We start from the raw sequence: 27,987 nt of genomic DNA, 5'->3' as shown, positions 1-27,987 counted from the left end.
TGATACAAAACGGCCACTGGTGTTTTGTGTCATTGATTTACAAGGTCCTTTCCCAACTTTAGTGATGGCCTCGGAGATGGCTATTGCTGAGAAATCTTAAGTTCACACATCTAAAATGTAGCCAGATTGGCTTATAAGCAGAGCTTGCATCATCATGTGCTGCTTCTTTATTGTTATGGAAATGGTTTAACTATCTTCTGAACAACTTTGTTGCTTGATTTCTGCATTGCAAAAGCATTGGCTCAGCAAGAGTTTGCTCGAAACACATTTTAATTCTTCTCATCTGTTTCAGTTTCACTACCATGGATATCTTTTACATTAGCGGTGTTCAATTTGCTGAAACGCTTCAGAATGCTCTGCCTGGACTGGAGGACTTTTGGCTTTGGGTAACCTTTTTCGGGGATCCCAAATGTGTCTTCATAATTTATTTCCCTCTTGCCTACTTCCTGCTGGATAAGAAGATTGGATTGACGGTGCTGTGGTTGGGCCTAATCTCAGAATGGCTGAATTTGACGTCTAAATGGTGAGGAAAAAACGAGGGTTAAAAAATATTCCTGAATTAGACTAGATTTGTTCCTGTGAACTGTATGGAATGTTTGGAATCTAGCCATTCCATTTTTGGCATCCAGAACGAACCCATAGGAACAAGGGCAGTATTATTTGGAAGTTCAGATTCTACAGTAAGACAGTAACTTCTGTGCTTTTGTAGGATGGAGAAGGATAGATTCAACTTTTTGTGACACAGAAGGAAGAGCCAATATCCAGGAATTAAACACAGAACATAAACTTTGTTCTGCATCGAGGACATTTAATAGAGCTACCTCCAATTTATACAGAGGAAGAACTCCTTTTCATGATTTATAAATGAATTCTTTTATGGCTGAAATGGCATTCACCATAGCAAACATCAAATATATAAGAGAACTGACTTTAAATTAAAGTAATTACTTAAACAACCCCAAGATGAAAGAACCTATTCAGTGATTCTGGATGTTGGGGAGAAGCAGAAAATCAGTCATGAAAATAATTGGAATATTTGATTTATTAGTTAGACTTATATCCTGCCTTTCCTTTAGAAGCTTATTACGTCAGGAATCTTGTAATAGTTTGTACTCAGAAAAATAATTCACTCTAAGTAACTCTCTGAATTTCCACTTTCAACCCATGTTGCACTGTGTTTTGATAGGATGACTTGAATTGCAGCCAGAAGCACTTTTATTTGTTATTAACCAACAGTCCATTAGTGTTCATTTACTGAAGTTTAATAGAATTTTGTGGAGCAGCAAAATATGTTTGGCTTTCAGAGGAATTAATATCATGGCTTAGAACAAATTAGGAACTATTCATTAATGGAACAAATGTTCTTGTTCTGTCCAGGATAAAGAATTATAGAATTGCTCCATTAAGAACAAGAGGAGGATGCTTATAGTACTATAATAGTCTTTAGAACTTGGAATACAAGTTTTTATATACAGGTAGTTCTCAGCTTATGACCACAATTGAGCCCCACATTTCTGTTGTTAAATGAGATATTTATTAAGTGAATTTTGCCCCATTTTACAACCTTTGTTGCCATAATTGTTAAGTGAATTACTGTAGTTGATAAGTTAGTAACACGGTTGTTAAGTGAATCTGGCTTCCCCATTGATTTAGCTTGTCCAAAGGTTGCAAAAGGGATCCCATGATCTTGAGCCACAGCAACGGTCCTAAGTATGAACCAGTCACCAAACATCTGAATTTTGATCTCATGATCATGGGGATGCTACAGAGGTCGTAAGTGTGAAAAATGCTCGTAAGTCATATTTTTTCAATGCTGTTGTAACTTTGAATGGTCACTAAATGAACTGTTATAAGTTAAGGACTGCCTGTATACATGAATAGGGCTTTCTTGCAAGAAAAGGTTGAATTGACTCTCCCCTGCATTAGAAGAGGGTTGCGGATGGATTGAAGAGCAGTCTAAGATACATTGCCTGCATTCTATCTGGCAGTGACCCTTTGCCTGCACTCTGTGTAGTTCATTGGCCTGTGAAAAACTGTGTGTGCATTCCAGTGTTTGCAAATAAAGCTCTTCTACATAGAATAGAATAGAATAGAATAGAATAGAATAGAATAGAATAGAATAGAATAGAATAGAATAGAATAGAATAGAATTTTTTTATTGGCCAAGTGTGATTGGACACACAAGGAATTTGTCTTGGTGCATATACACACATTAACATGAAGGAGACTTTGATTTAATTGGAAACGGTTGTCCTCTTTATTCTTATATCTGATTCTCTCTGTGGTAAGTCCAGTAGAACTTAACAAAACAATGTCCAGTTGCCGATAGCTCTGCTTTCACAAAAGTGACAAACTTACAATCCTTCTGCTCTAAGATATAAATTAGAGTCAGTGGTCTTACACTGATAAAAAGTAATATTTAGTCAGAATGGTGCAGGCTTGAAGTATTTTCTAGAACTGGTGAAACTGGTGTTCCAGTTCACCTTCAGTTCTGAAAGATCTCATAATCACTGTAGGCCAGTTGCATTCTTAATTTAAGTCCAATATTCCTCATTGGATTGTTGTAGCAAAATATTGGATGAGGGAGTGCTATCTAATGTATTTCACCTTGAATTCTTAGAAGAAAGACGTATATAAATCAAATGAATCAATCAATAAAACTAGAAAAAGAAGAGTTGTCAATTGTAAACTAATAGATAAGATGGCAAGTAAATTTAAACTTCCTAGCATTTTGGAAGTCTTGATTCTGTTCCTCCCAGCTGTTAATTATATATATTTCCTCTTCCTCCTATTTCCAAGGTTGTTATTTGGTGAACGGCCCTTCTGGTGGATCTCCGAATCTGGATTTTCCAGGAAGAAGGAATTTTTTCTCCGTCAGTTCCCATCCAGTTGTGAAACAGGACCAGGTTGGTAATCCAGTCCAATAGAAAATAGGAATTAAGGAAAATAAGTGTTGAAAGTTGATATTACCCTCTCCCCACACTCTTGAAAGGTTCTTGAATGGTGTCGTTACTTTGCTTTTAATTTCAAACTCTTTTCCTTTAGGTCGATCAATGTTTTCAGATTGGCCATGCCTACCATGCCAATTATTGTGTGAATAAGCAAGGCTTTATTTATTTATTTATTTATTTATTTATTTATAATTTAATTTCTATACCACCCTTCTCCCGAAGGACTCAGGGCGGTTTACAGCCATATTAAAACACAGAATATAAATAACAAATTTCAAAAGAATTAAAAACAAATATTTAGTAGGCCAAATTAACTAAAGCGGTCATAGACCGACATAAAACCCCTTTAAAATTACAGTTAAAATACACTTAGGCTAGTCCCGCACGATGAAATAATAAAGTCTTCAGTTCATGTTTGAAGGTCCGGAGGTCAGGGAGTTGGCGTAACCCCGGAGGCAACTCATTCCAAAGGGCCGGTGCTGCCACAGAGAAGGCTTTCTCCCTGGGGGCCGCCAACCGACATTGTTTGGTCGACGGCACCCTAAGCGGGCTCACTCTGTGGGAGTGCACAGGTCATTGGGAGGCTATCGGTGGCAGAAGGCGGTCTCGTAGATAACCCAGTCCTAAGCCATGGAGCGCTTTAAAGATGGTCACTAACACCTTGAATTGCACCCGGAAGGCTACCGGCAGCCAGCGCAGGCCACGCAGGATAGGTGTTATATGGGAGCAGCGCGGTGCTCCCTCTATCACCCACGCAGCCGCATTCTGGACTAGCTGGAGCCTCCTGGTGCTCTTCAAGGGGAGTCCCATGTAGAGAGCATTGCAATAGTCCAGGCGGGAAGTAACGAGGGCGTGAGTGACCGTGCGTAAGGAGTCCCGGTCAATGAAAGGGCGCAACTGGTGAATCAGGCGAACCTGATAAAATGCACCCCTGGCGACTCTCATGACACCTACTTCGTGAGAATAATGACAACATATTTTTATATTGTTTGATCATCCAAATCACGTCATTCCAATCTCCTAGGACGTTAATGGCTAACTTTTTCTTGTCATGTGCCGAAAGCCCACCATAATGCAATGCGCCCCCCCGATCATGCATGCATGACCCCCCCCATTCTCCTCACGCCCCTGCGCATGTGCACACAAACCCCACGCTCCCTCTGCCTCCCCCAGCACATTCATGCGTGACACCCCTGCCCCCCGTTTTGGGCCTAACAGGCCTCCCTGCAGCCTCCTGGGCCCAAAAATGGGCCATGGGGGAACACTGCACCCCCCTGTGCTCCCCCGCACATGCGTGTGCCACTCCCGCCCCCCCGCGCATCTCAAAAATCAGCTGGCCGCTGCGAGGCGTGAATGCATGATGGACCTGAGCTGGGTAATGGCTCACGTGCCTGCAGAGAGGGCTCTGCGTGTCAGCTGTGGCACACATGCCATAGGTCTCACCATCACAGTCCTAGGAAATACCAATTTTGACATGGAAAGTTCAATAGTTTACCTGTGATGGTTAACCAAGTGCCAGAAATGGAGTGTGTGTGTGCACGCGAGCACCGGAAGAGAGTAACTGACCAGCGTGCAGGCACCCGGCAGCTAGCTGCACTTCTGGGTTCTCTCATGTGCACTGATCAGCTGGTCTGGCACACATGCACACCGGCCAGCTACTCTCTTCCGGGTTCTGGCGTGTGAATGCATGGAAGTACAGCTGGCCTGGAACCCAGAAGTGCAGCTGGCAACAGCACATGTGCCCACAGAGAGGGCTCTGCATGCCACTTCTGGCACGTGTGCCATAAGTTTGCCATTATGGACCTATAGGATCTTTATAATGCTACTAGCTGAATATCTGTGCTCCGCTTTGAAACTATGTGATCGGGATTGATAAATCGACACTATGAGTTTGAAAATTAATGAGTAGTTATGATCAGCCTCTCCTCTCCCCTTCTCTCCCTCAGGCTGGCCCCATAGATCCTCTCCTCTCCCCTTCTCTTCCTCAGCCTTGCCCCACAGAAACGTCTCCGATCCTACCCCCCTTCTCTCCCTCAGGCTGGCCCCATAGAACCTCTCCTCTCCCCTTTTATCTCTCAAGCTTACCCATAGAAGTCTCTCCTCTTCTGTCCCTCAGGCTGGCCCCACAGAAGCCTCTCCTCTCCCTTTCTCTCCCTCAGCCTTGCCCCAAAGAAACGTCTCTTATCCTATCCCCTTCTCCCCCTCAGGCTTTCCAGCCCCTTCTCTCCATGAGGCTTGCCCCACAGAAACATCCCCTATCCTATCCCCCTTCTCTCCAGAGTTATTTTCAAGCTGATAGGGGGAGTAGAATGTCTAACTAATTAGCATCAGAGCATGTTATAATAATACAGAAAATAAAAATGGTCTGAGGGTCGTTTCGAAAAATCCTTTCTTAGTGAGCACCTAGAAGCCAAGAGGAACATTTGTGGCAAATTTCAAGTTTGTAGCCTTTACGATTCTGGAGATTTTGTGATGATGCATGAGTGATTTTTGCTTTATATAAAATTATATAGATTTTATCTTCATTTGGACTATAGATTCCGAGTATCAAAGCCTTAGCCCCCTCTAAGTAACTTTCATTCCAACAGAGCTGCCACGATCCTCAGTTGGTATAAGTTTTGGATATAGCTGAGAGAGTTTATATACTAAACAACTCTTGTTTCTTTTATTCCTACTGAAATAAATTCTCCACCTAAGCTTTTGTCACTTAAATATTTTATATTTTTTCTAATACTTGTTTCTTTTTTAATTAAAAAAGACCCGGCGCAGATCCCAACCGGCTCCTTGGTTCTCCGAGGAGCTGAGGGGGATGAAACGCCGGAAAAGACACCTAGAGAGTTCTTGGAGGTCCAGCCACTCAGAGGCTGATCGGACACTAGTTAGATCCTATACTAGGACCTACCTAGTGGCACTGAGGGAAGCGAGGCGTTGCTACGCCTCCTCCCTCATTGCGTCGGCAGATAACCGCCCAGCTGCCCTGTTTCGGGTGACCCGCTCCCTCCTTCACCAGGGGGAGCGGGATGACCCGTTGCAGGGACGTGCTGAGGAGTTTAACGGTTATCTATACGATAAAATCGTTCAGCTTCGGGACGGTCTGGACCAAAATTGTGGCGATTCGGACGGGGCGTCTGAGGGCGGTCTTGGTGATATTGTCTGGGATGAGTTTGACCCTGTGGCTCCCGAGGACATGGACAGGTTGCTGGGTAGATTGAATGCCACCACGTGTTTACTGGACCCGTGCCCCTCCTGGCTGGTGCTGGCCACTCAGGAGGTGACACGAGGCTGGCTCCAGGCAATTACGAGCGCTTCTTTGGTGGAGGGAGTCTTCCCGCCGCCTTGAAAGAGGCGGTGGTGAGGCCCTCCTCAAGAAGCCTTCCTGACCCGCTGTTTTAGGTAATTATCGTCGTCTCCAACCCGCCGGCGAAGGTTGTAGAGAGTATGGTGGCATATCAGTTTCTGCACCTGGAGGAAACTGTCTATCTAGACCTGCTCCAGTCCGGCTTCCGCCCGGTTACAGCACTGAGACGGCTTTGGTCGCGCAGGATGATCTCTGGAGGGCCAGGGATAGGGGTTGTTCCTCTGCCCTGGTCCTATTAGACCTCTCAGCGGCTTTTGATACCATCGACCATGGTATCCTGCTGCGCCGGTTGGGGGATTGGGAGTGAGAGGCACCGCTTATCGGTGGTTCTCTCCCATCTCTCCGACCGTCGCAGACGGTGTTGACGGGGGCAGAGGTCACCCGTGGCGCCTCACTTGTGGGTGCCGCAGGGTCGATTCTCTCGCCTTCTGTTCAACATCTATATGAAGCCGCTGGGTGAGATCATCAGTGGCTTCGTGTGAGGTACCAGCTGTACGCTGATGACACCCAGCTGTATTTTCCACACCGGCCACCCCAATGAAGCTATCAAGTGCTGTCCCGGTGTTTGGAAGCCGACGGGTCTGGATGGGGAGAAACAGGCTCAAGCTCAATCCTCCAAGACGGAGTGGCTGTGGATGCCGGCATCCCGCACAGTCAGCTGAGTCCACGGCTGACTGTTGGGAGCGAGTCATTGGCCCCGATGGAGAGGGTGCGCAACTTGGGCGTTCTCCTGGATGAACGGCTGTCTTTGAAGACCACCTGACGGCCGCCTCCAGGAGAGCTTTCCACCAGGTTCGCCTGGTGCGCCAGTTGCGCCTTTCTAGACCGGGATGCCTTGTGCACAGTCACCACGCCTCGTGACGCCTCGCCTGGATTACTGCAATGCTCTACATGGGGCTCCTTGAGGGGCATCCGGAGGCTTCAGTTAGTCCAGAATGCGGCTGCGCTGGTGATAGAGGGAGCCTCGTGGCTCCCGATGACACCTATCCTGCGCAGACTGCACTGGCTACCTGTGGCCTTCCGGTGCGCTTCAAGGTTTTGGTGAACGCCTTCAAAGCGCCCATGGCATAGGGCCGGGCTATTTACGGGACCGCCTACTGCTACCGAATACCTCTCACCGACCCGCGCCTCACAGAGAGGGACTCTCAGGGTGCCGCCGGCGCGACAGTGTCGCCTGGCGACGCCCAGGAAGGGCCTTCTCTGTGGGAGCTCTCGTCCTCTGGAACGAACTCTCCCCAGGACTCCGTCAACTTCCGGTCCTCCGAACCTTTCGTCGCGAGCTTAAAACTCATTTATTCATCTGCGCAGGACTGGGTTAGTTTTTAAATTTATGGGTTTTTAATGGGTTTTTTATTATTTATCCTAAATTTTTAATCTCGGCCAATTGAATAAGTTTTTTAATTGTATTTTAATTGTATTTATATTGTAATATTATTGTGTATTTTTATCTGGCTGTGAACCGCCCTGAGTCCTTCGGGAGAAGGGCGGTATAGAAATTTAAATAATAAATAAATAATAAATAAATAAAAGAACTGTGGGATGAGGGGAAAAAGAAGGAGGGGGAAGTATTACTTCCAACTTCTTTCAGTGCAGCAGAATAAAAATAATAAAATAGCCTCAACTTTTTATTTATAGAAATAGCTTATACATATAAGTATATATAACAGGAAATATATTTAATCAGTAAGTCCCAAAATCAGAATTTTTTTTCCTGTTTTATAATAAAAATATCTGTTTCTTCTAAGGAAATCACAGCTTGTTGAACTTTTCCAAATAATGAGCCCTCAACTTATGATCAGAATTGGGGCTGGAATTTTTTTTTTAAGTTAGGGGGTCGTAAAGTGAGTCATCACATGATCAGACCTGATTTTATGATCATTTTACTGTTTTCATTAACTGAATCATCACGGATGGTGAATGAATTATGTGGCTGTTAAGCAAATCACGTAGTCATTAAGCAAATCCAGCTTTCTCAGTGGAGGTTTTTTTGCCATTTTTTAAGGAAACCAGGAAATTTTTTTTGCAAATTACAAACACGTGACCACAGGATGCTACAAAGGTTGTAAATCCAAGCTGGTATCCAAGCGCCCAGATTGCAATCGTGATTGCAAGGGTGGTGCAACTGAGACCATCATAACTTCAAATCGTCCTTGACCAAACAGTTGTAAGTCGAGGACTGATTTTTTTTTTCTATTTTGAGGAGCATTTGCTCCATTATTCCATATTAAGCATTTATAATCCATAGTTACACCAAGATTTTAGAAAAATCAATACTTGTAAGTGCCCAGTGTCTTCAGTGTCCACCTGTATCTGCTATGGCATTTGTTTAGTTATCTCTGTCATTGTCACTTCTGTTTGCTTTTCCTCCAATTCTTCTTTGAGTTTTCCCAGAAAGTCTTTTGCTTTCTGCACAGTGTTCAGTCTTAATATAGGTTCTGCGCATGTCCAAGATGGACGACTAACTGGTTCTTGGGGCGGCAAGGCGGCATCGTCCCCGGCCGTAGATGCAGCCTGTGGACGACCTGGGCTGCCTGGGTTTCCTGGCCGGGTGGTAGATCGTCCTAGCAGTCACGAGAGGGGTTTTTCATCCCTGAGAGCTCTATGACTGCCGAGTACTGAGCCAGGAGCTGAACAGCAGGGAAATGGAGGCGGCCATCTTTGTGCGGGGCGGGGCGGGGCGGCGTTTCGGCCTACCCCGGCCTACTCTCCCGGCAAGCGTTCCAGCCTACCCCGGCCTACTCTTCCCGGCAGCATGGTTCGAACTTTCTGCTGTGTGTGGGGGGGTGACAGCAGCGACGATAGCAACGAGGGCTTTACCCAGTCTTCTATTCTTCGCTGGGAACGGCAGAAAATACATCATAGAGCCTCAGCGAGGTCCATTATGGAATGGGGATCGCTGTGGGGGGGGCATGGCCGTGGCCGCGACGGTGATGGCGAGGACGTCCGTTGTGGATTCTGGCGGCGTTGGAGCCTTTCCGGCGGTGGAAACGGCAGTAGACTCTTTTCCTTTTCGTTCCCCTTTCCTTGGACTGAATGGACTGAATGGACTGCCTCGGGCCTGGTCGTTTCTGCTTTGACTCGGCAATGGGCTATTTATTTCTTCGTGGATTTTCCTTCCTTTTTCCCACAGACCCAGATTCTGAATGGGGAGTTTAGATTCTGGAGCTAGTCTCCTCCCCCCCTTTGAATTCTGGAATGTTGATGGGGGTGGCTGGGGCTACCTATTAGGATCCCTATAAGACCATGCGTGGGTTTCGGGTTAGTTTTTTAAGCTAATCCAGGTTAAGATCAGCCCTATCCTGGGTTCCTCCCCCCTCCCCTGCATACCCTTTTTGGGTGTGTGGTGTTTATAGGGGGAGGATGTTGGCACTGACTATTTTAACATCTGGAAAGAGGTTTCCATGTGAGAATGTCCATCGTTTTTTACCATCTACGGGTCTTATGTCATCGACCCAAATATGACTGCTTTACCATCTTCTGCGGATGAGGGACACATTCATCTATGCGCCATTTATGCCTGATTCGAGATATGATTTATTCTTTGGCTGAACTCCATCATCTGCAAGGGCCCTCCGCTTCACAGAAATGGCCCTCCACGTTATCGAGGGCCTATCTCAATGACGGGTTTTGGGACCCAGAGAGATGTTGAAAAAGAACCTATGGGATTTTTTAGATAAACAATTTTTAAGGGGTGGGAGGGAAAAAACGGGTATCGGGGGAAACCCGTTGGGGAGGGAGCCAGTTCTTGCGATTGCTCGCGGCGATACTTCATCAGGTTCGGAGGTAAAGGGGAAGCCTCCTGTTCCAATTCCAGAGGGCCATTCCATCAGTACAGTAAGTGGGAGAGGCAGATATAGCGGAAGTGGGGGGCCGTATCATGTTCAGGGGGTGCGTGCTCACTGCCTAAGAGCGATTGCGCGTTCCGGCCCCTCAGACTTTTCCCGTTCCCCGAGTGGCCAGTATCCTCAGGGCTTGGACCTTCGGCTGATGTTATGCAATGCTAGGTCCGTAGTAAATAAAGCCCCCCTGATTTATGATCTTATACGGGGGGGGGGCTGCGGACATGGGCATTTCGGAGACTTGGTTGGGCATTGAAGGAGGGATGCCCCTGGTGGAGATGTGCCCACCGGGTTTCCAGGCATTTCATCAGCCGAGGGCCCAAGGTAGGGGTGGAGGTGGTTATTAAAGAGAGTCTAGAGCCGATGGAGGCCACTGTACCTCAGATAGCCGGTTGTGAATCCCTTTACGTGAAGTGGGGGTGTAGGATGCAGGTGGGCTTGTTAATCACGTACCTGGCTCCTTGCTGCGTGGCAACAGCCCTGCCCGAGTTGCTGGAGACGATAGCCGGGATGGCGGTTGATACCCCTAGACTTATGGTCATGGGGGATTTCAACTTGCCATCAGCCGGTGTGTCGTCAATGGCGGCTCGGGAGTTCATGGCCTCCATGACGGCCATGGACCTGACCCAATTAGTTGACGGCCCCACCCACGTCGGGGGAAGCACGCTGGATCTGATTTTTGTCTCTGGACAGTGGTTGAGTGATCTGGAAGTACGAGAATTAGTCACTGAACCTTTGTCATGGTCAGATCACTCTCTCCTTCGTCTGGACTTTCGGACCGCCGCTCAACACAGGGAGACGGGACCAATGCGTTGGTTCTGTCCCAGGCGACTGATGGACCCAGAGAGGTTCTTGATGGAGCTTGGGCCATTCCCTGGCGATCTAGCCCACGGCTCGGCCGAGGAGCTTGTTGCGGCCTGGGAACAGGCCGCGGCGGGCACTTTGGACCATGTCGTGCCTTTGCGGCTTCTGACCCGGCGTAGGTTTCAACCAGTTCCTTGGTTCTCCGAGGAGCTGAGGGAGATGAAGCGCCGGAGAAGATGCCTAGAGAGCGCTTGGAGGTCCAGCCATTCTGAGGCTGACCGTACACTAGTTAGGTCTTTTACTCAGACCTATCGTGGCATTGAGGGAGGCCAAGCGGGCCTATGTTTCTACCCTCATTGCGTCAGCAGAGAACCGCCCAGCCTCCCTGTTTAGGGTGACTCGCTCCCTCCTTCACCAGGAGGGGTGCGATGAACCCTTACAGGGCTGTGCTGAGGATTTCAGCAGGTATCTGTTTGACAAAATCGCTCAGCTTCGGGACGGTTTGGACCAAAATTGGGTAGTTTCGGGCGAGGTGATGGAGGCTAGTCTTGTTGAGACCATCTGGGAGGAGTTTGATCCTGTGGCTCCCGAGGACATGGACAGGTTGCTGGGGCGGCTGAATGCCACCACATGTTTATTGGACCTGTGTCCCTCCTGGTTGGTGCTGGCCACCCGGGAGGTTACACGAGGCTGGCTCCAGGGAATTGTCAACGCTTCCTTGGGGGAGGGTGTTGTTCCCACCGCCTTGAAAGAGGCGGTGGTGAGGCCCCTTCTCAAGAAGCCCTCCCTGGACCCAGCTGTTTTGGGTAACTATCGTCCAGTCTCCAACCTTCGCTTTGTTGCGAAGGTTGTTGAGAGTGTGGTGGCACATCAGTTACCCCAGTACCTGGATGAATCTGTCTATCTAGACTCATTCCAGTCCGGTTTCCGACCCGGGTACAGCACGGAGACAGCTTTGGTCGTGTTGGTGGATGACCTCTGGAGGGCCCGGGATAGGGGTTATTCCTCTGCCCTGGTTCTCCTAGATCTCTCAGCGGCTTTTAATACCATCGACCATGGTATCCTGCTGCGGCAGTTGGGGAGTTTAGGACTGGGAGGCACTGTGTTTCGGTGGTTTTCGTCCTATCTCTCCAACCGATCGCAGACGATGTTGGCAGGGGGGCAGAGATCGACCTCGAGGCGCCTCCTTTGTGGGGTGCCACAGGGGTCGGTTCTCTCGCCTCTCCTGTTCAACATCTACATGAAGCCGCTGGGTGAGGTCATCAGTGGTTTTGGGGTGAGTTATCAACTGTACGCGGATGACACCCAGCTGTACATTTCCACCCCTGATCACCCCAATGAAGCTGTCGAAGTATTGTCTTGGTGTTTGGAGGCCATGCGGGTCTGGATGGGGAGAAACAGGCTCAAGCTCAACCCCTCCAAGACTGAGTGGCTGTGGATGCCGGCATCCCGGTACAGCCAGCTGCAACCGCAGCTGACTGTTGGGGGCGAATCATTGGCCCCTATGGAGAGGGTGAGCAATCTGGGTGTTCTCCTGGATGGACGGTTGTCTTTTGAAGATCATTTGGCGACCGTCTCCAGGAGAGCTTTTTACCAGGTTTGCCTGGTCTGCCAGTTGCGCCCCTTTCTAGACCGGGATGCCTTATGCATGGTCACTCACGCCCTCATCACTTCTCGCCTGGACTACTGCAATGCTCTCTACATGGGGCTCCCCTTGAGGAGCACCCGGAGGCTTCAGTTGGTCCAGAATGCAGCTGCGCGAGTGATAGAGGGAGCCACTCGTGGCTCCCATATAGCACCAATCCTGTGCAGGCTGCACTGGCTACCTGTGGTCTTCCGGGTGCACTTCAAGGTGCTGGTTACCACCTTTAAAGCGCTCCATGGCATAGGACCGGGATATCTTTGGGACCGCCTTCTGTTACCACATGCCTCCCACCGACCGGTACGCTCCCATAGAGAGGGTCTCCTCTCAGGGTGCAGTCAGCCAAACAGTGTCGGCTGGCGACCCCCAGGGGGACAGCCTTCTCGGTGGGGGCACCTACCCTCTGGAATGAGCTTCCCCCAGGATTTCGACAACTTCCTGACCTCCTTACCTTTTGCCGTGAGCTGAAGATGTATCTATTCTAATTTTAAATGGGGTTTATTTTATATTATGTATTTTATATTTAATTTAGGCCATATTGAATAAGTTTTTTAAATAGTGATTTTATTGTAATATATTGTATTGTTTTTATCTGGCTGTTCACCACCCTGAGTCCTTCGGGAGAAGGGCGGTATAAAAATTAAATTATTATTATTATTATTATTATTATTATTATTATTATTATTATTATTATTATTATTGTTGTTGTTGTTGTTGTTGTTGTTGTTGTTGTTATTGTTATTGTTATTGTTATTATTATTAATCTCTGTTGTCGCAAATATGCTTTTTCAAGAGGCAACTAGACTTTCTGGGAAGAACTTCAGAACTGACGAAGCTTCTTGGAGGAGAAGCAAAGTCTTCCAAGAAAAACCCAGAAAGTCCAGTTGCCTTTTGAAAAAGCACCTTTGGCCAACCATGACCTGGATGACCAAAAATTTCCATAGACCAGGGGTGTCAACACTTAATTTCATTGAGGGCCACAACAGGGTTCTTTTGACCTCAGGGGGCCAGGGTGGGTATGGCCAGTTTGTCACTCATGTTGGGGGCGCCTGTGACGACCTGAGCACTCTGCCAGCGAAAATGGGCTCCTGAGCTCTGTTTTCGCCTGCAACAGTCTCCTGCAACCCTCTGCTAGTGAAAACAAGAGTTTGGGAGGGCTGCCTGCAGTCCTCCCGAGCTCCGTTTTCGATGGCAAAGGCACCATGGGCTGGTCTTTCGGCAGCGAAGGCTCCAGAGTTCCCTGGCAGCAGCAACAGCTCAGCTCAGTTGACCAGTGGTGGGCGCAACGGTGTGGAGCCCTGACGAGCCACGTGCTGGGGCTCAATAACGTGCTGAAGCTGACCAGGCTGTTTGTTGTTTGCTGCAAGGACGCTAGCCAGATGAATACCAGATGGATGCTGGGAAGCAGAGGCAGATTTTATTTTTCTTGTTTTCCTCCTCTAAAGCTAATGTGCGTCTTACTGGTCCGGTGCGTCTTATGTGTGAAAAATACGGTACTTCTGATTTTTTTTCTGAAACCACATCCATAGCAAACCCTTGGTTGACTTAACAATCTCTGGAAAAAAAGATTGTAAAATCGGGTTGGTCATCTGACCCATCCATTTCATGATATGAGTTACGATCATGAAGGGCAGGCTCCATTACAGTTGTAATTTGAGGACTACCGATAGATCATTAATTTAATAACACTATGTAACTATGTGACATAATTATTTACCTTTTATTTATCTTTTTCTCTTTTACACTAGCAGCCAGAGGGATTTTATTTATTTTTCTTTTTTACAGGCAGTCCTTCTGGCCACTGTATGATCACCGGTGCAGCCCTGTGGCCAATTGTAAGCATTCTGGCCAGACAAATAGCCCAGAACTCTAAAAGGTATTTAGCAATAGCAATAGCACTTATATACATTCACAATGCTTAACAGCTCTCTCTAAGCCAGAGTCAACATATTGCCCCCAACAATCTAGGTCCTCATTTTACTGACCTTGGACAGATGAAAGGCTGAATCAACCTTGAGCTGGTCAGGATCGAACTCCTGGCAGTGGACAGAGTTAGCCTGCAATACTGCATTTTAACCACTGCGCCATCACATCTCTTCTATGCTGTCATTTTGACAATTCTTCCACTGTGACTTACAGTAATTGTTTACATGTTGATATATTCACTCCTTTCTCCAAGAAGTACAAGAAAGTATAGAAAGTTTTCTTCCTAAGTCAGAATTGATTTTATTAAAACTCATGCAAATTTTTCTTTCTTTTTTGTGGAATTCCTATCATTGCTATAGAATTCAGGGGTCCATTTCAGTCTACGATAAATCATACCAAAACTTATCAACAAATGCAGATCTGTCCTTCCAACTTTTGCTTCCAGCAAGACTAGGCATGCCCCTCCCGCACCATGATGTTGTAAAATAGGCAGAGACACATCATACACATGTGCCAAGCAAAAATTTGGAATGTTATTTGTATTGAGATTGGAGCCATGGATTATTTCTTTGAAATGCTACATGTCTGATTGATTGGTTGGTTGATTGGTTGATTTTGATACATGTTCTGTTTTTTCTTCTGGTGCTTAACGTAATGTACATAGCTTATTCTCCATCCATTTTTCCCCTCACCATTAGTGAGGTCAGGTGGGTTGGGTGGAGAGGCCGCCACTGACCCTAAACTCATTCAGTGAAGTGTTGTGATCACAGTCAAATCAGAGCTGCTACATATCTTGGATTTTATCTTAAGAGTTTGTGAATGTTTTGTGTCTTAAAACTGCTGTTCACTGTAGAGGTAATGGGGCCTTGAATTGTTCACCTTTGGTCTGCAGTACTGACTTTTTTAAAAGACTCTTATTGAAGTATGAAGCCTGATCCTCCTCCTGTTACTGGCAAGCAGCTCTCCTGTCAACATATTTATTTATTTTATTTATTTATTGAATTTATATTGCTGCCTATTCACACATAGTGACTCAAGGCAGATTACAGAATATAAAAACCTCATTTAAAACAATAAAACTAATAAAAAAGAATCAAATAAATTAACATAGTAAAATCACCCCCAGCAACAGCAGATCACACGAGCCATTTAATAGCAATAGCACTTAGACTTATATACCACTTCATAGTGCTTTACAGCCCTCTCTAAGCGGTTTACAGAGTCGGCATATTGCCCCCAACAATCTGGCCCTCATTTACCGATCTCGGAAGGATGGAAGGCTAAATCAACTTTGAGCCTGGTGAGATTCGATCTGTCAAATTACAGGCAGGCAGCAGGCAGCAGAAGTAGCCTGCAGTACTGCACTCTAACCACTGCACCACCATGGCTCATAATGGGCTTCATCCTGCTCTGGGTTCCCAAGGCCCGCTGGTTCTGCCAGCGGAAGAATGTTGGGGGGGGGGCTGTTCTAATCTCTGGGGGGAAGACGAGCCACCATGGAGAAGGCCCTTCTGGGTCTCATTAGGTGTATCTCCCTAGGATATGGGACCCGCAACATTTCCTACCTCCCCACTCTGATGGATTGACTAGAGATGGGCCCTCACATAACCTGGTCCCAAACTGGAATTGCACCCAGAAGCAAATCAGCAGCCAATGCAGCTCCCACAGGAGAGGTGATACATGTACAACCGAGGTCTGCACAAAACCACGCATGCCATTGTATTTTGCACCAAATGGAGTTTCCGGATACTCTTCAAGGGCAGCCCCATGTACAGCATGTTGCAATAGTCAAGACGGGAAGTGATTAGGGCACAAGTGACTGAGTAGAGATTGTTGGTCCAGGAAAGGGCATAACTGGCAACACAACCCGCAGTTGCACAAAGACACCCTCCTGGCCATGATCATCACCTGCTCTTTGAGCAGGAGTCATGAGTCCAGGAGCACCCCCAGATTACGCACAGGGTCTGTTTGGGGTAGTGCCACCCCATCCAAGAAACAAAGGTGGCAATTCTCCCTGAGACAATGAACTCCAAATCCAGAGCCACTCAGTCTTGCCAGGGTTTAGTTGCAACCGTTGTTCCCCATCCAACCCGTAACAGCCTACAGGCACCACTTAACTCACCATGGGCCGAGACATACAACAGTATCATCAGCATATTGGTGATACCCCAGCCCATGGTGGTAGATTATCTCACTCAGTGGCTTCATATAAATATTGAACAGGAGCAGAGAGAGTACCGAGCCCTAAAGAACCCGCAAAGCAGTGGGTGAGGGCTGGATCTCTCCCCCCTTATCAACACTGACTTGAGAGCGGCCGCAGAGGAAGGAAGTGAACCAGAATAGCACAACGCTTTCAAGTCCCATCCCCCCAAATTGCTCCAGGAGACTACCATGGTCGATGGTATTGTAACTGAACATCAGGGCCATAATGTTGTATAGTTGACAGAACAGCAGGGAAAGTCCCAGTCTTTTTTCCTTCCAAATCCCTTTATCTCCCATCAGGCAGTGTCAAAATCTATATGCATTCATTATAACTTTTTATGATATATTTTTGTATTATATTTTATAATATAATTTGTACCTGGTTCTCCCAGCCCTAGAAAAACAAAAAAGTCAAATATTTTGTATATTTCTGGGTTGAAATTATCCCAGTTTCTTGATTGTTATGGCTGCAGATGCTGCAATATTTTTGAACTATGATACTACTTTTTTGGGAACAAGGTTGCCAGAATTGGAGATAATACTCCAACTAGAATAAAACACTTGGCTTTCAAATAGATAGGAACCCCTGTATTTGAAGAACTATGAACAACAAGGTGCTCCTGTTTGATCCATTCTGTTGGTGGAGTTGGCCTCACTAGTTTTCTAAAGTAGGAGCAATCCAGGAATAAATGCTTTCAGACAAGGAGGCGAATATCTGCTTCTACATCCTCTGGATTCAGCTGATACAATTATGAGCACACTCCCATCAAGATTGTACTAAACAAAAAGAAGGCAGCAGGAATGTCTGATTCTTTTTAAGGCATTTCTAAATCAGTGAACTCAAATTTCCATTTGCAGAACAAACCTTAGCTGTGTACTTCGTCACTCATATATGTAAAAAATACTTTTATCCTGTTTTTCCTTAATTTGATCAGAAGTTGTAATTTGGGATCTGGTACTTCCAAGGCTGTTGGCTTTGGGAGAGGCAAGAGATAATTCGAAACCCATCTGCTGAATTATTTGGTGTGACATTTTTCTTCTCCTGTTTCACCTCAACAGTTGGATCATGAGGGCAGTGCCCTTTACTATTTATTTTGTCCTCTTGCTGTTTATTGGACTATCACGCATCTTCATACTTGCTCATTTCCCCCATCAAGTTATTGGTGGCATTTTGGCAGGTAAGTACAACATAAAAGTTAGCAGTATGCTATCTTTTTCTAGGTTCTTGGTTTGCATGTATTTGGCAATACAGCATGGCCACACATGTGCTAAGCTAAGAGATATCACCCCCGTTTTTTAAAGACCCCTTAGGAAATTTGCTTTCAAGATCGATAAAAGCACATCTCATTGAGAATATTTCTACCAAAACCCACTTTCCATAGGTAATCTAGTAGGACCATCACTATAATTTCTCTCCTGTAACCAAGCCTGAATCCTGACTGATTATCCATATGATCCATTTTCTCCAGTATTCTCTGCCAGCCAATTACTTTCTCTACAGCGTTGCTCCCAAAAATAAGGTTGGAGATTGGGTGATAGTTGTCTAAAATAACCTAATTAAGCAATGACTTATTGAGGATGGGACATTAACTCTGCTGCATTCAAGGCAGGGTTCAAATATCCCTTCATCAAAGATGCACTCACTTCTGCCTGAATTTTGTCCTTCCTGGCAAGTTTCATAAGCCAAGTGATATCAAATCCACAAGTGATTAGACCAGGGGTCTGCAACCTTAAACACTTAAAGAGCCACTTGGACCTGTCTCCCACAGAAAAGAAAACACTGGGAGCCATAAATCTGGGTGGGCGTGACCACCTCAACATCACTCCCATCCAGTCACATGACCCACCCCAGCCACATGTACCCGGGTTTTGTGGCTCCTGGTGTTTTCTGTGGGAAATGGGTCTCTCTCTCTCTCTTTCTCTCTCTTCTGTTTTTCTCTTTTTCCTCTCCCTCCCTCCCTCCCTCCCTTTCCTTCCTTCCTCTCTCTTTCTTTCCTTCCTTCCTTCTTCCTCTCCCCTTCTCTCTCAATTTTTCCCTTTTCCTCTCATTTCTCTCTCCCTCTTCTCTCTTATTTCTTTCTTTTTTCCCTCTCTCATTCTGTCCATCATGTTCTTATTTCTTTTTGTCTCCTTTTCGCTCCCTCATTTTTCTCTTTTTCTCCCTTTTTCTCTTATCTCTCTCTCTTTCTTTCCTTCCTTCCTTCCCCTCTCTTTCTTTCCTTCCTTCCTTCCTTCCCCTCTCTTTCTCTCCATCGTTTCCTCATTTCTCTTTCTTTTTCTCCCCTTTTTTCTCTTATCTCTCTCTCTCTTCCCCCCTTTCCCTCCCTCTTTCTCCCGTCGTATGTGTGTGTGTGCATGTGTGTGTGTGTGTGTTCTCCCTCTTGAACCATTTCCAAAAACAGGCAAGGGTTTGGGGTTTGTTTTCCTGATGTTCTTTCTTCTTCTTTGGGTGCTTTTTAACCATATGATTTAAAATCAAGAGTCATTTCAGGTTCCAAGTAAAATGAAGCTAAATGGCAAGGTTGATGGCAGGGATGGAGACTCGCTCCAAACGAGAGGGAAGAGCCCCTGTGCTTGCCTCACGGAGGCTTCTTCTGGCACTTCTTAGACTTGCCCGCACTTCTCTGCCCCGAGACAATGGCCGAGACAATGGCCTGGCCCGACTGCAGCAGATGCTCCATGTTGTAATGGGCTCCAGTAGGAGGAGGGGACACCATCTCCCCCATGGTAAAGCACGCTTTCACTGTGCTGTGCAAGGCACTGCAAGAGCAGCGGGCAGGCTATGGAGGGGTATTGAGTCTTTTCCCGCTCCACGCCAAAGGAAGCCCAGCCGGGCTTCTCCTTCCCTCCTACCCTTCCCCCTCTCAATCCTACTTTGGGACAGAGGAGCGCACACTGGACATGTGTGTTGGGTGACATCAGAGCTGACTCCGACTCTGGTGCTCACCGGCAACTCTCTGCGCTTCTCGAGGCCAGGCTTGCTGAGCAGGCCTGATGCCTCTGCTGCCCCCACTCCCCCCACAGCCTCAACCAACACTGCCCGGGGAAAGCATAAGCAACAGAAATTGAGCAAAAACATAGCTCTCTCTGGGGCAAATGAGCTGAGATCAGGGAAGGCACAGGAAACAGAAAGTGATATATTTCACAGGTGGCAACTTGCATCTGGAGGTGCCGAACAGCGTCCAACTCGCCGATGGGGGCGCTTCTGCCAGGCCATCTCTCCATCCTGCTGTTGGCAGTCGGTGGGGGAGTGGAGCATTTCCCCAAATGGTCTTCTTCTTTCTTTTGGCCCCAAAAAGGGAGTAGGAAGGCCAGGCTTGGGGGATGGCCCCCACCCTGCAAGATCCACTCTTGTCATTCTCTCCTAGCCCTTTTTGCTGGGAACAACAGCGAATGTACCGCGACGAAGGTGGAATGCTGTTGCAGCGCAAAGACAAAGGCAAGGGCTCTTCGCTTCCGCACTAAGGCTCTGGCCATGCCACCGCCGCAACAGGACAACAGCTCTTTCATCTCTCTGCTACGACAGGGAGCCACAGCAGAGGGCCCAAAGAGCTGGATGCGGCTCAGGAGCCACAGGTTGCCAACTCCTGGATTAGACTAATGGATCAGAATGCCATATCCATTTCTTCTGCATTCTTTAGCTCTAACTGATCTTAAATAACTACAAATGACTGAGTACCCAGAAAACTATCAGATCAAAAATATTACCAGCTTCTTCTTAAAAAATTGTCCTTGCCACTGCCCTAGCCTAAAAGCATACTGTATTTTTCAGACTGTAAGACGCACCAGTGTATAAGATGCACCAAGATTTTGAAGAAGTAAGCAAGAAAAAAATTTTTTTGCCCTTCCCAGCCCAAAGGAGCACTCTGCAGGCCTCCCAAAACCTCTGCTTGCCCTGTTTTTTCACAAAAACGGGATGTGTGGGGTGGAGCTTCGGGAATACTGTATTCAGTGTATAGCTGTAAATATAATAGCTGTATTCAGTGTATAAGGCGCATCAACATTTCCACCCTCTTTTAGGGGGGGAAAAGTGTGTCTTACACTCTGAAAAGTACGATACTAATTTCTAACTACATAGTCACAGGATTACAGTGGAAAGTTGGCTAAAGAATAGTTTATGAAATTATGAATTTGGTGAAGAAACTAGATATCCCTTAAATTAAGAGTGGCCACATTTGGCTCTCTTAGTTAAATCCTTGAATGTTTTTTAATACCGTGTTTTCCCCAAAATAAGACATCCCTGATAATAAGCCCAATCGGGCTTTTGAGCACAAGGCAATAAGACCAAGTGTTTATTTCAGGATTCCAAAAAATATAAGACAGGGTCTTATTTTTGGGGAAACACAGGAGGTCATTTAATATTTCCTCATGCACCATTGATTTATCGTAATAGACATAATATGATTCTCTACCTCAGTTTATATTAGTTTGAAAAATAATATATTAAAAGATGCTTGAGATAATCAAGAAGGGACTTTCATGTAGAAGCAAGATCATCACACAGGTTTCTAAGCTTATCATTTTTTAAAATTCAGAAACATACATGTTTGATACCCAGTAATCTGGCTGATAGGCCTCAGGTTTCAAATGAAAAAAGCAAAATAGATACAATAAGCCTGACATCTACTCAGCTTTTCTTCCATCTACATCTCACAGGTTGCCCTCCAGCATTCTGAGATTGTTGCATTTTGCTGGTATGATTCCAGATTTTCAGTTTTGAGGTGGGATGGGATTGAGCAGTGAAGATCAGAATGGTTTGCTTAGCAGGGACTTCCAGTTTTTAACCTCAAAATCCAAACAGAAAAGGCAACAATAAAATTAAAAATAAGTTATTTATTTATTATTTATTTATTTATTCGTATTTGTATACCGCCCTATCTCCCGAAGGACTCAGGGCGGTTCACAGGCAAGTAAAAACATATATGTACAAATTAAGAAAACCATTAAAAAACTTATTCTAAAAGCCAAATTATTAAAAATAGTATAAATATTAAAACCAATTAAAACCCCTATAAATTTAAAAACTAGTCCAGTCCTGCGCAGATGAATAAGTGTGTTTTAAGCTCGCGACGGAAGGTTCGGAGGTCCGGAAGTTGACGGAGTCCTGGGGGGAGTTCGTTCCAGAGGGTGGGAGCCCCCACAGAGAAGGCCCTTCCCCTGGGCGTCGCCAGACGACACTGCCTAGCTGACGGCACCCTGAGGAGTCCCTCTCTGTGAGAGCGCACGGGCCGGTGAGAGGTATTCGGTCGCAGTAGACGGTCCCGTTAGTAACCCGGCCCTATGCCATGGAGCGCTTTAAAGGTGGTTACCAAAACCTTGAAGTGCACCCGGAAGGCCACAGGTAGCCAGTGCAGTCTGCGCAGGATAGGTGTCATACGGGAGCCACGAGGGGCTCCCTCTATAACCCGCGCAGCCGCATTCTGAACTAACTGCAGTCTCCGGATGCCCTTCAAGGGGAGCCCCATGTAGAGAGCATTGCAGTAATCCAGGCGAGATGTCACGAGGGCGTGAGTGACCGTGCATAGGCATCCCGGTCTAGAAAGGCGAACTGGCGCACCAGGCGAACCTGGTAAAAGCTCTCCTGGAGACGGCCACAAATGATCTTCAAAAGACAGCCGCTCATCCAGGAGGACGCCTGTTGCGCACCTCTCCATCGGGGCCAGTGACTCGCCCCAACAGTCAGCCATGGACTCAGCTGACTGTACCGGGATGCCGCATCCACAGCCACTCTGTCTTGGAGGGATTGAGCTTGAGCCTGTTTCTCCCCATCCAGACCCAGACGGCCTCCAAACACCGGGACAGCACTGATAGCTTCGTTGGGGTGGCCCGTGTGAAAAGTACAGCTGGGTGTCATCAGCGTACAACTGGTACCTCACACGAAGCCACTGATGATCTCACCCAGCGGCTTCATATAGATGTTGAACAGAAGGCGAGAGGATCGACACCGCGGCACCCCACAAGTGAGGCGCCTCGGGGCCGACCTCTGCCCCCGTCAACACCGTCTGCGACCGATCGGAGAGATAGGAGGAGAACCACCGATAAACGGTGCCTCCCACTCCCAATCCCCCCAACCGGCGCAGCAGGATACCATGGTCGATGGTATCAAAAGCCGCTGAGAAGTCTAATAGGACCAGGGCAGAGGAACAACCCCTATCCCTGGCCCTCCAGAGATCATCCACCAACGCGACCAAAGCCGTCTCAGTGCTGTAACCGGGCCGGAAACCGGACTGGAACGGGTCTAGATAGACAGTTTCCTCCAGGTGTGAGGGAAACTGATATGCCACCATACTCTCTACAACCTTCGCCGCGAAGCGAAGGTTGGAGACCGGACGATAATTACCTAAAACAGCCGGGTCCAGGGAAGGCTTCTTGAGGAAGGGTCTCACCACCGCCTCTTTCAAGGCGGCGGGAAGACTCCCTCCACCAAAGAAGCGCTCGTAATTGCCTGGAGCCAGCCTCGTGTCACCTCCTGAGTGGCCAGCAACAACCAGGAGGGGCACGGGTCCAGTAAACACGTGGTGGCATTCAACCTACCCAACAACCTGTCCATGTCCTCGGGAGCCACAGGGTCAAACTCATCCCATAAAATGTCACCAAGACCACCCTCAGACGCATCACCTGAGTCACCGCAATTTTGGTCCAGACCGTCCCGAAGCTGAACGATTTTATCGTATAGATAACCGTTAAACTCCTCAGCACGTCCCTGCAACGGGTCATCCCGCTCCCCCTGGTGAAGGAGGGAACGAGTCACCCGAAACAGGGCGGCTGGGCGGTTATCTGCCGATGCAATGAGGGAGGAGGCGTAGCTACGCCTCGCTTCCCTCAATGCCACTAGGTAAGCCCTATTATAGGACTTCACTAGTGTCCGATCAGCCTCAGAACGGCTAGACCTCCAGCTTCATCCCTCTCAGCTTCTCGGAGAACCAAGGAGCCGGTTGGGACCTGCGCCGGGTCAGAGGCCGCAAAGGCACGACACGGTCTAAGGCCCCCGCCGCGGCCCGTTCCCAGGCCGCAACAAGTTCCTCAGCCGTGCCGTGAGCCAGACCCTCAGGAAATGGCCCAAGCTCCATCCGGAACCTCTCCGGGTCCATCAGGTGCCTGGGACAGAACCAACGTATCGGCTCCGTCTCCCTGCGGTGTTGAATGGCGGTCAGAAAGTCCAGAAAGTTCTGGTGATAATTACCATGCTGACTGCTGACCTGGCTACCTGTAGGTTGCTGGCCTCTGCTTTAGAACATCCCAAAATTAAGGCAATTATGTGGCAGTTTATAGTGAAGCTTCCCTTCTCCTCTATCTCTCTTCAGGGATCAGTCTAGGTTGGCTACTTCAATCCTGGGTCCCACTGGAAAGAGGATTCTGTTTCTACCTTATGACTTCATTCTCCCTTGGGTTAAGTGCCACAGCGATTTATTGGACATTGATTACTCTTGGCATAGATCTCAACTGGTGAGTTCCTTCAGTGCAAAGGAATGGATGGGGTCCTCTTTTTCACAGGCTATCTAAATATCTTAACAGCCTTTCTTAAGTAGCAATCCTTATTGAAACCTCGCAACACTACAGTGATATTTACTGGTCATCATGGCTGATTTCTGTATTTGCTGGTGTTGTGCACAAAAGGGTAAGATAAAATGGCTTAAATTATGTCCCAAGTATGAGACAAGGGCAGCATTACGAAGACATCAAGTGAAAGTGATGTTGCAATGCTGTTTTGCTTATGCTAAAAATACATTAAGGAAACAAGCTCTCAGTTTTGTAGCCTGTTTCAGGCACATGTCCACCATCAACTTTTTAACACTTTTCTTGGCTTGAGAGAGAGGAAAAGAAGCCATCCATCCACATAAGCAGTGGGTGATTTTTGCAACAATTTAACTGGTTTTTTAAAGTCCTTGCTTAATTCTGACATCTCCTTGAAAGATCTCCCACCAAATACCAGGCATTTTCAAATAATAAAGGAATGTTGATTTAAACATTTGTAGGAATTCACTTCCAAAAAGAAAAAACTAGTTTACCCATGGATACTACATTTTGTAGTTATAGAGATTCGGAGAGATTCTAGAACTACTCAGATTACTTTTTTCTCCTATAGAATTGATTTAAAAAAAGATGAGTTTCATATGCCTCTCTTCATTTTCTTGTCTTCTTTAGGTCAGTGAAACTTGCTGTGAAGTGGTGTGAAAATCCCAAGTGGATCCGAATGGACACATACCCATTTGCTTCCCTGTGTCGTGATACAGCCACAGTGCTTGGACTGGGATTGACCTTCTATTCTTCATCCTATACCCAACTGAAGCTGGAGAGACTTGGCTGGCTTCAGAGGGGATGGTGTGCCATCCTGTCTCTTGTCATCCTGTACTTCCTAAGTAGTATTGCCCAACCAAAAGGCGTGGCTCTGTGGTATGGGTTGAATTTTGTAAAGTATGCCAGTTTCCCATGGATAGTAATTTCAATGCTTCCCAAAGCAATTGAAATACTGGCCTCTCCAGGAACACCATCTCACACAGAGTAGCTGATTTTTCCTTGAAATATTTATTCTTTGCCCTTAGACCTTTTCACTGAAGGAAATGCTGTATTTCCTTCAAGATGTAGAGCAGCTGTGCCCAACCCATGGTTCATGGGCCACATACGGTCCTGGACATTTAGTAACATGGCCCCACAAGATCATAAAATTTTAACATGAAAATTCAATCTGCAGGGCACATCCGGAAGATCTCCGGTTCAGTCTCCAGCATTTTCACAGGAGGCTAGAAAAAGTTCTCCAGTAAAATCAATGGGAAATTGAATTAGATAGTTTGATAATTTGATTTTCTATAAGGCAACTTCCTCTAATTCTAAGTGCTTTGTCTTGCCTTAGTTTGGCCAACAGCTTGAGGTCAAAGTCTTATCACTGACCAGCATAAAATAGCTGTTTTACCAAAATGAGGTAGAAACTCGTTTATGTCAAAGTTCGCCATTGTTTGATGCAATTAGAAATATCCCCATTGAAGGCACATGTCCTTATTCAATTCTGTAGCTCAAAGAAATCAAGACAAGATATGCCGTGTTACTTTTTTCCCTCCTAACTGATAAATTCTTCCTAGAGCAAAAATGGCTACTCTGACAAGCTGTCAATTTTTCTAAAGCTGGCTGGTTCATTATGAGTTAGCATCAGGGAAGAGCTCTTTGGAAGGGCCAAACATCCTCTTCCCAAATATTCTGCTGCTTTGTGGAATTGAGTTGGAATGTTTTCCTGATTTGTTTGAGCATGGATCCTCACAATAGTTACTATATGAATAATAACATCCCATGTCATAAAGTAGTATGTAATTATTCAGGAAGAAACTAATCCTTTTAAATCTGTGAAATATTGGAAGGGCTTTGTATCCAGAGCTACAACAGTGTCCAAATCCAGAGTTTTGAATTCAGAGCTACAACAGTGTCCAAATATGCTTGTCCAACATTTTCTGGTAGATCCTAACCATCCCCTTCAAAATCATTTGAATTCATTGTCAAACCATTCTAACCATCCAACCATGGTTAACTGATTTTTTTTCCTATCCTATAATTTAAATTAAGTTTAGCATCTAGTTCTGCCTTTCAGATCAGCAAAAGACTAATAAAGAGACCTCGTTTAGAAAAGGCATAATGGAATTTTCCTGTCCCTCTTAGTGTGATATATCTCCTTATCACGTGTATATTTTGCACTACAATCAAGCAGATGGTATTGAAAATGATAACTGCACTGGCATACTTGATTCAGGGCAGACCAGCCCACCAAACAGTGGAGAAATATAATCTTAAGAGTATCCCAAAGCGATCTGCAATGTTTAAAAAGATGTTGCAGTAAATTAAGATGTTCAAGTTGATATTGATTGTATAATGTGTATGTTTATGATTAATTCCGTGCACAATAGCTGGTGTGAGTTTATTTTATACTTTGTTATGATATTTAATAAACCTCTATTAGGTGGATATTTCCACAAATGAAGGAAACACACAATAAAAGGTTTCTGATTATCAAAGAGGTGAGAACACCTCTTATTTGCACTATTTTGTGAACAATCTTTAAATATGTTTATTTTTAAAAGTTATGGTGATAAGCACGATCACTTATGTAGCCCTTTATCAGTTTTTACTACAGGAAGTTTGCTCTCAGCATGGCTCTATCCATCCATGGACGGAGGACAATATCTTCAGGCCTAAAAGTCCCCAGGGTTGGCAGAAAAAAGCACACCCTCTGAAATTACACAGCATTTCATGATGTAGCCTTCACGGAATGCTTACTTCATTGTACAACCTAATAGTCTGGCAAAGTAGTGGTATTTTCAAAGAGAAGGCACAGTTGCTTAGCATCCTAAATAAAGCACTCCATAAATGCACTTATTTGTGGCTGGTCCCATTTGTGAACCATATGCTTTTGTTAATGTGCTTCTTAGATATTATTTTGGAATAATTCTACACATTTTGGGAGGAATATTGCAACATTTTGTCCCTATTTTCTGTAATTATGTTTTACAGTCTGTTCTCTTTTTGTTTCTGAAAATTGGTTCAGCTGAATCTCACTGTGAGCATTAGCTACTTCTTGTATCTAAGAGAACATAGTGATCCAATTTAGAACTTTTGGGCAGGACAGAGAAATACCACTATGTCACTATGTCACATAATATAGCTAACCAATGGACTCCACTACTACTGAATGTAGTAAAAACCACTAGAATTTAGATTTATATGTAGGACAAGCCTGTTTCTGCCCACAATTCACTATCTAAAAATCAGGTTCAGAAAATGCCATTGACTGAGGAATATCAGCAATAATCATTGACTCAATCTGCATGTGACACTTCTAGAAGCAGCTTGCAAACCATTCTGGACAAAATAGAAAAAAAAAATCTTTGGAAGGGACCTTGGAGGTCTTCTAGTCCAACCCAATGTTCAAACAGGAAATTCTATTCCATTCCAGACAAATTTTATTTATTTATTTATTGTTTATATTTATATACCGCCCTATCTCCCAAAGGACTCAGGGCGGTTTACAGGCATTTAAAAAACAAAAAATACAATAAATACAATTCTAAAAACAATTAAAAAACTTATTCAAAAGCCTTAATTAAAAATATAAAAATTAAAACCCAAGATAAAACCCACAAACTAAAATCTAACTCAGTCCTGCGCAGTTAAATAGATATGTTTTAAGCTCGCGGAAGGTCCAAGGTCCGAAAGCTGACGAAGTCCTGGGGCAGTTCATTCCAGAGGGTGGGAGCCCCACAGAGAAGGCCCTTCCTGGGCGCC

General features: G+C 45.8%; 1 protein-coding gene across 1 annotated transcript; it reads left to right on the top strand.

Annotated features, from left to right (window-relative positions):
- On the top strand, positions 1 to 27,433 carry G6PC3 (glucose-6-phosphatase catalytic subunit 3). The gene is made up of 6 exons (XM_058183449.1): positions 1 to 523; positions 2,800 to 2,906; positions 14,380 to 14,470; positions 17,782 to 17,900; positions 24,027 to 24,168; positions 24,868 to 27,433. Exons 1-6 carry the CDS (start codon positions 303 to 305, stop codon positions 25,226 to 25,228), a joined length of 1,041 nt encoding a protein of 346 aa, XP_058039432.1. The 5' UTR covers positions 1 to 302; the 3' UTR covers positions 25,229 to 27,433.
- Positions 27,434 to 27,987: the final 554 nt, after the last annotated feature.

The sequence above is a fragment of the Ahaetulla prasina genome, chromosome 4 (genome assembly GCF_028640845.1).
Source record: "Ahaetulla prasina isolate Xishuangbanna chromosome 4, ASM2864084v1, whole genome shotgun sequence".
Lineage (NCBI taxonomy): Eukaryota > Metazoa > Chordata > Lepidosauria > Squamata > Colubridae > Ahaetulla > Ahaetulla prasina.
The sequence above is the reverse complement of the archived record's forward strand: the minus strand, read 5'-3'. Positions and strand labels throughout refer to the sequence as shown.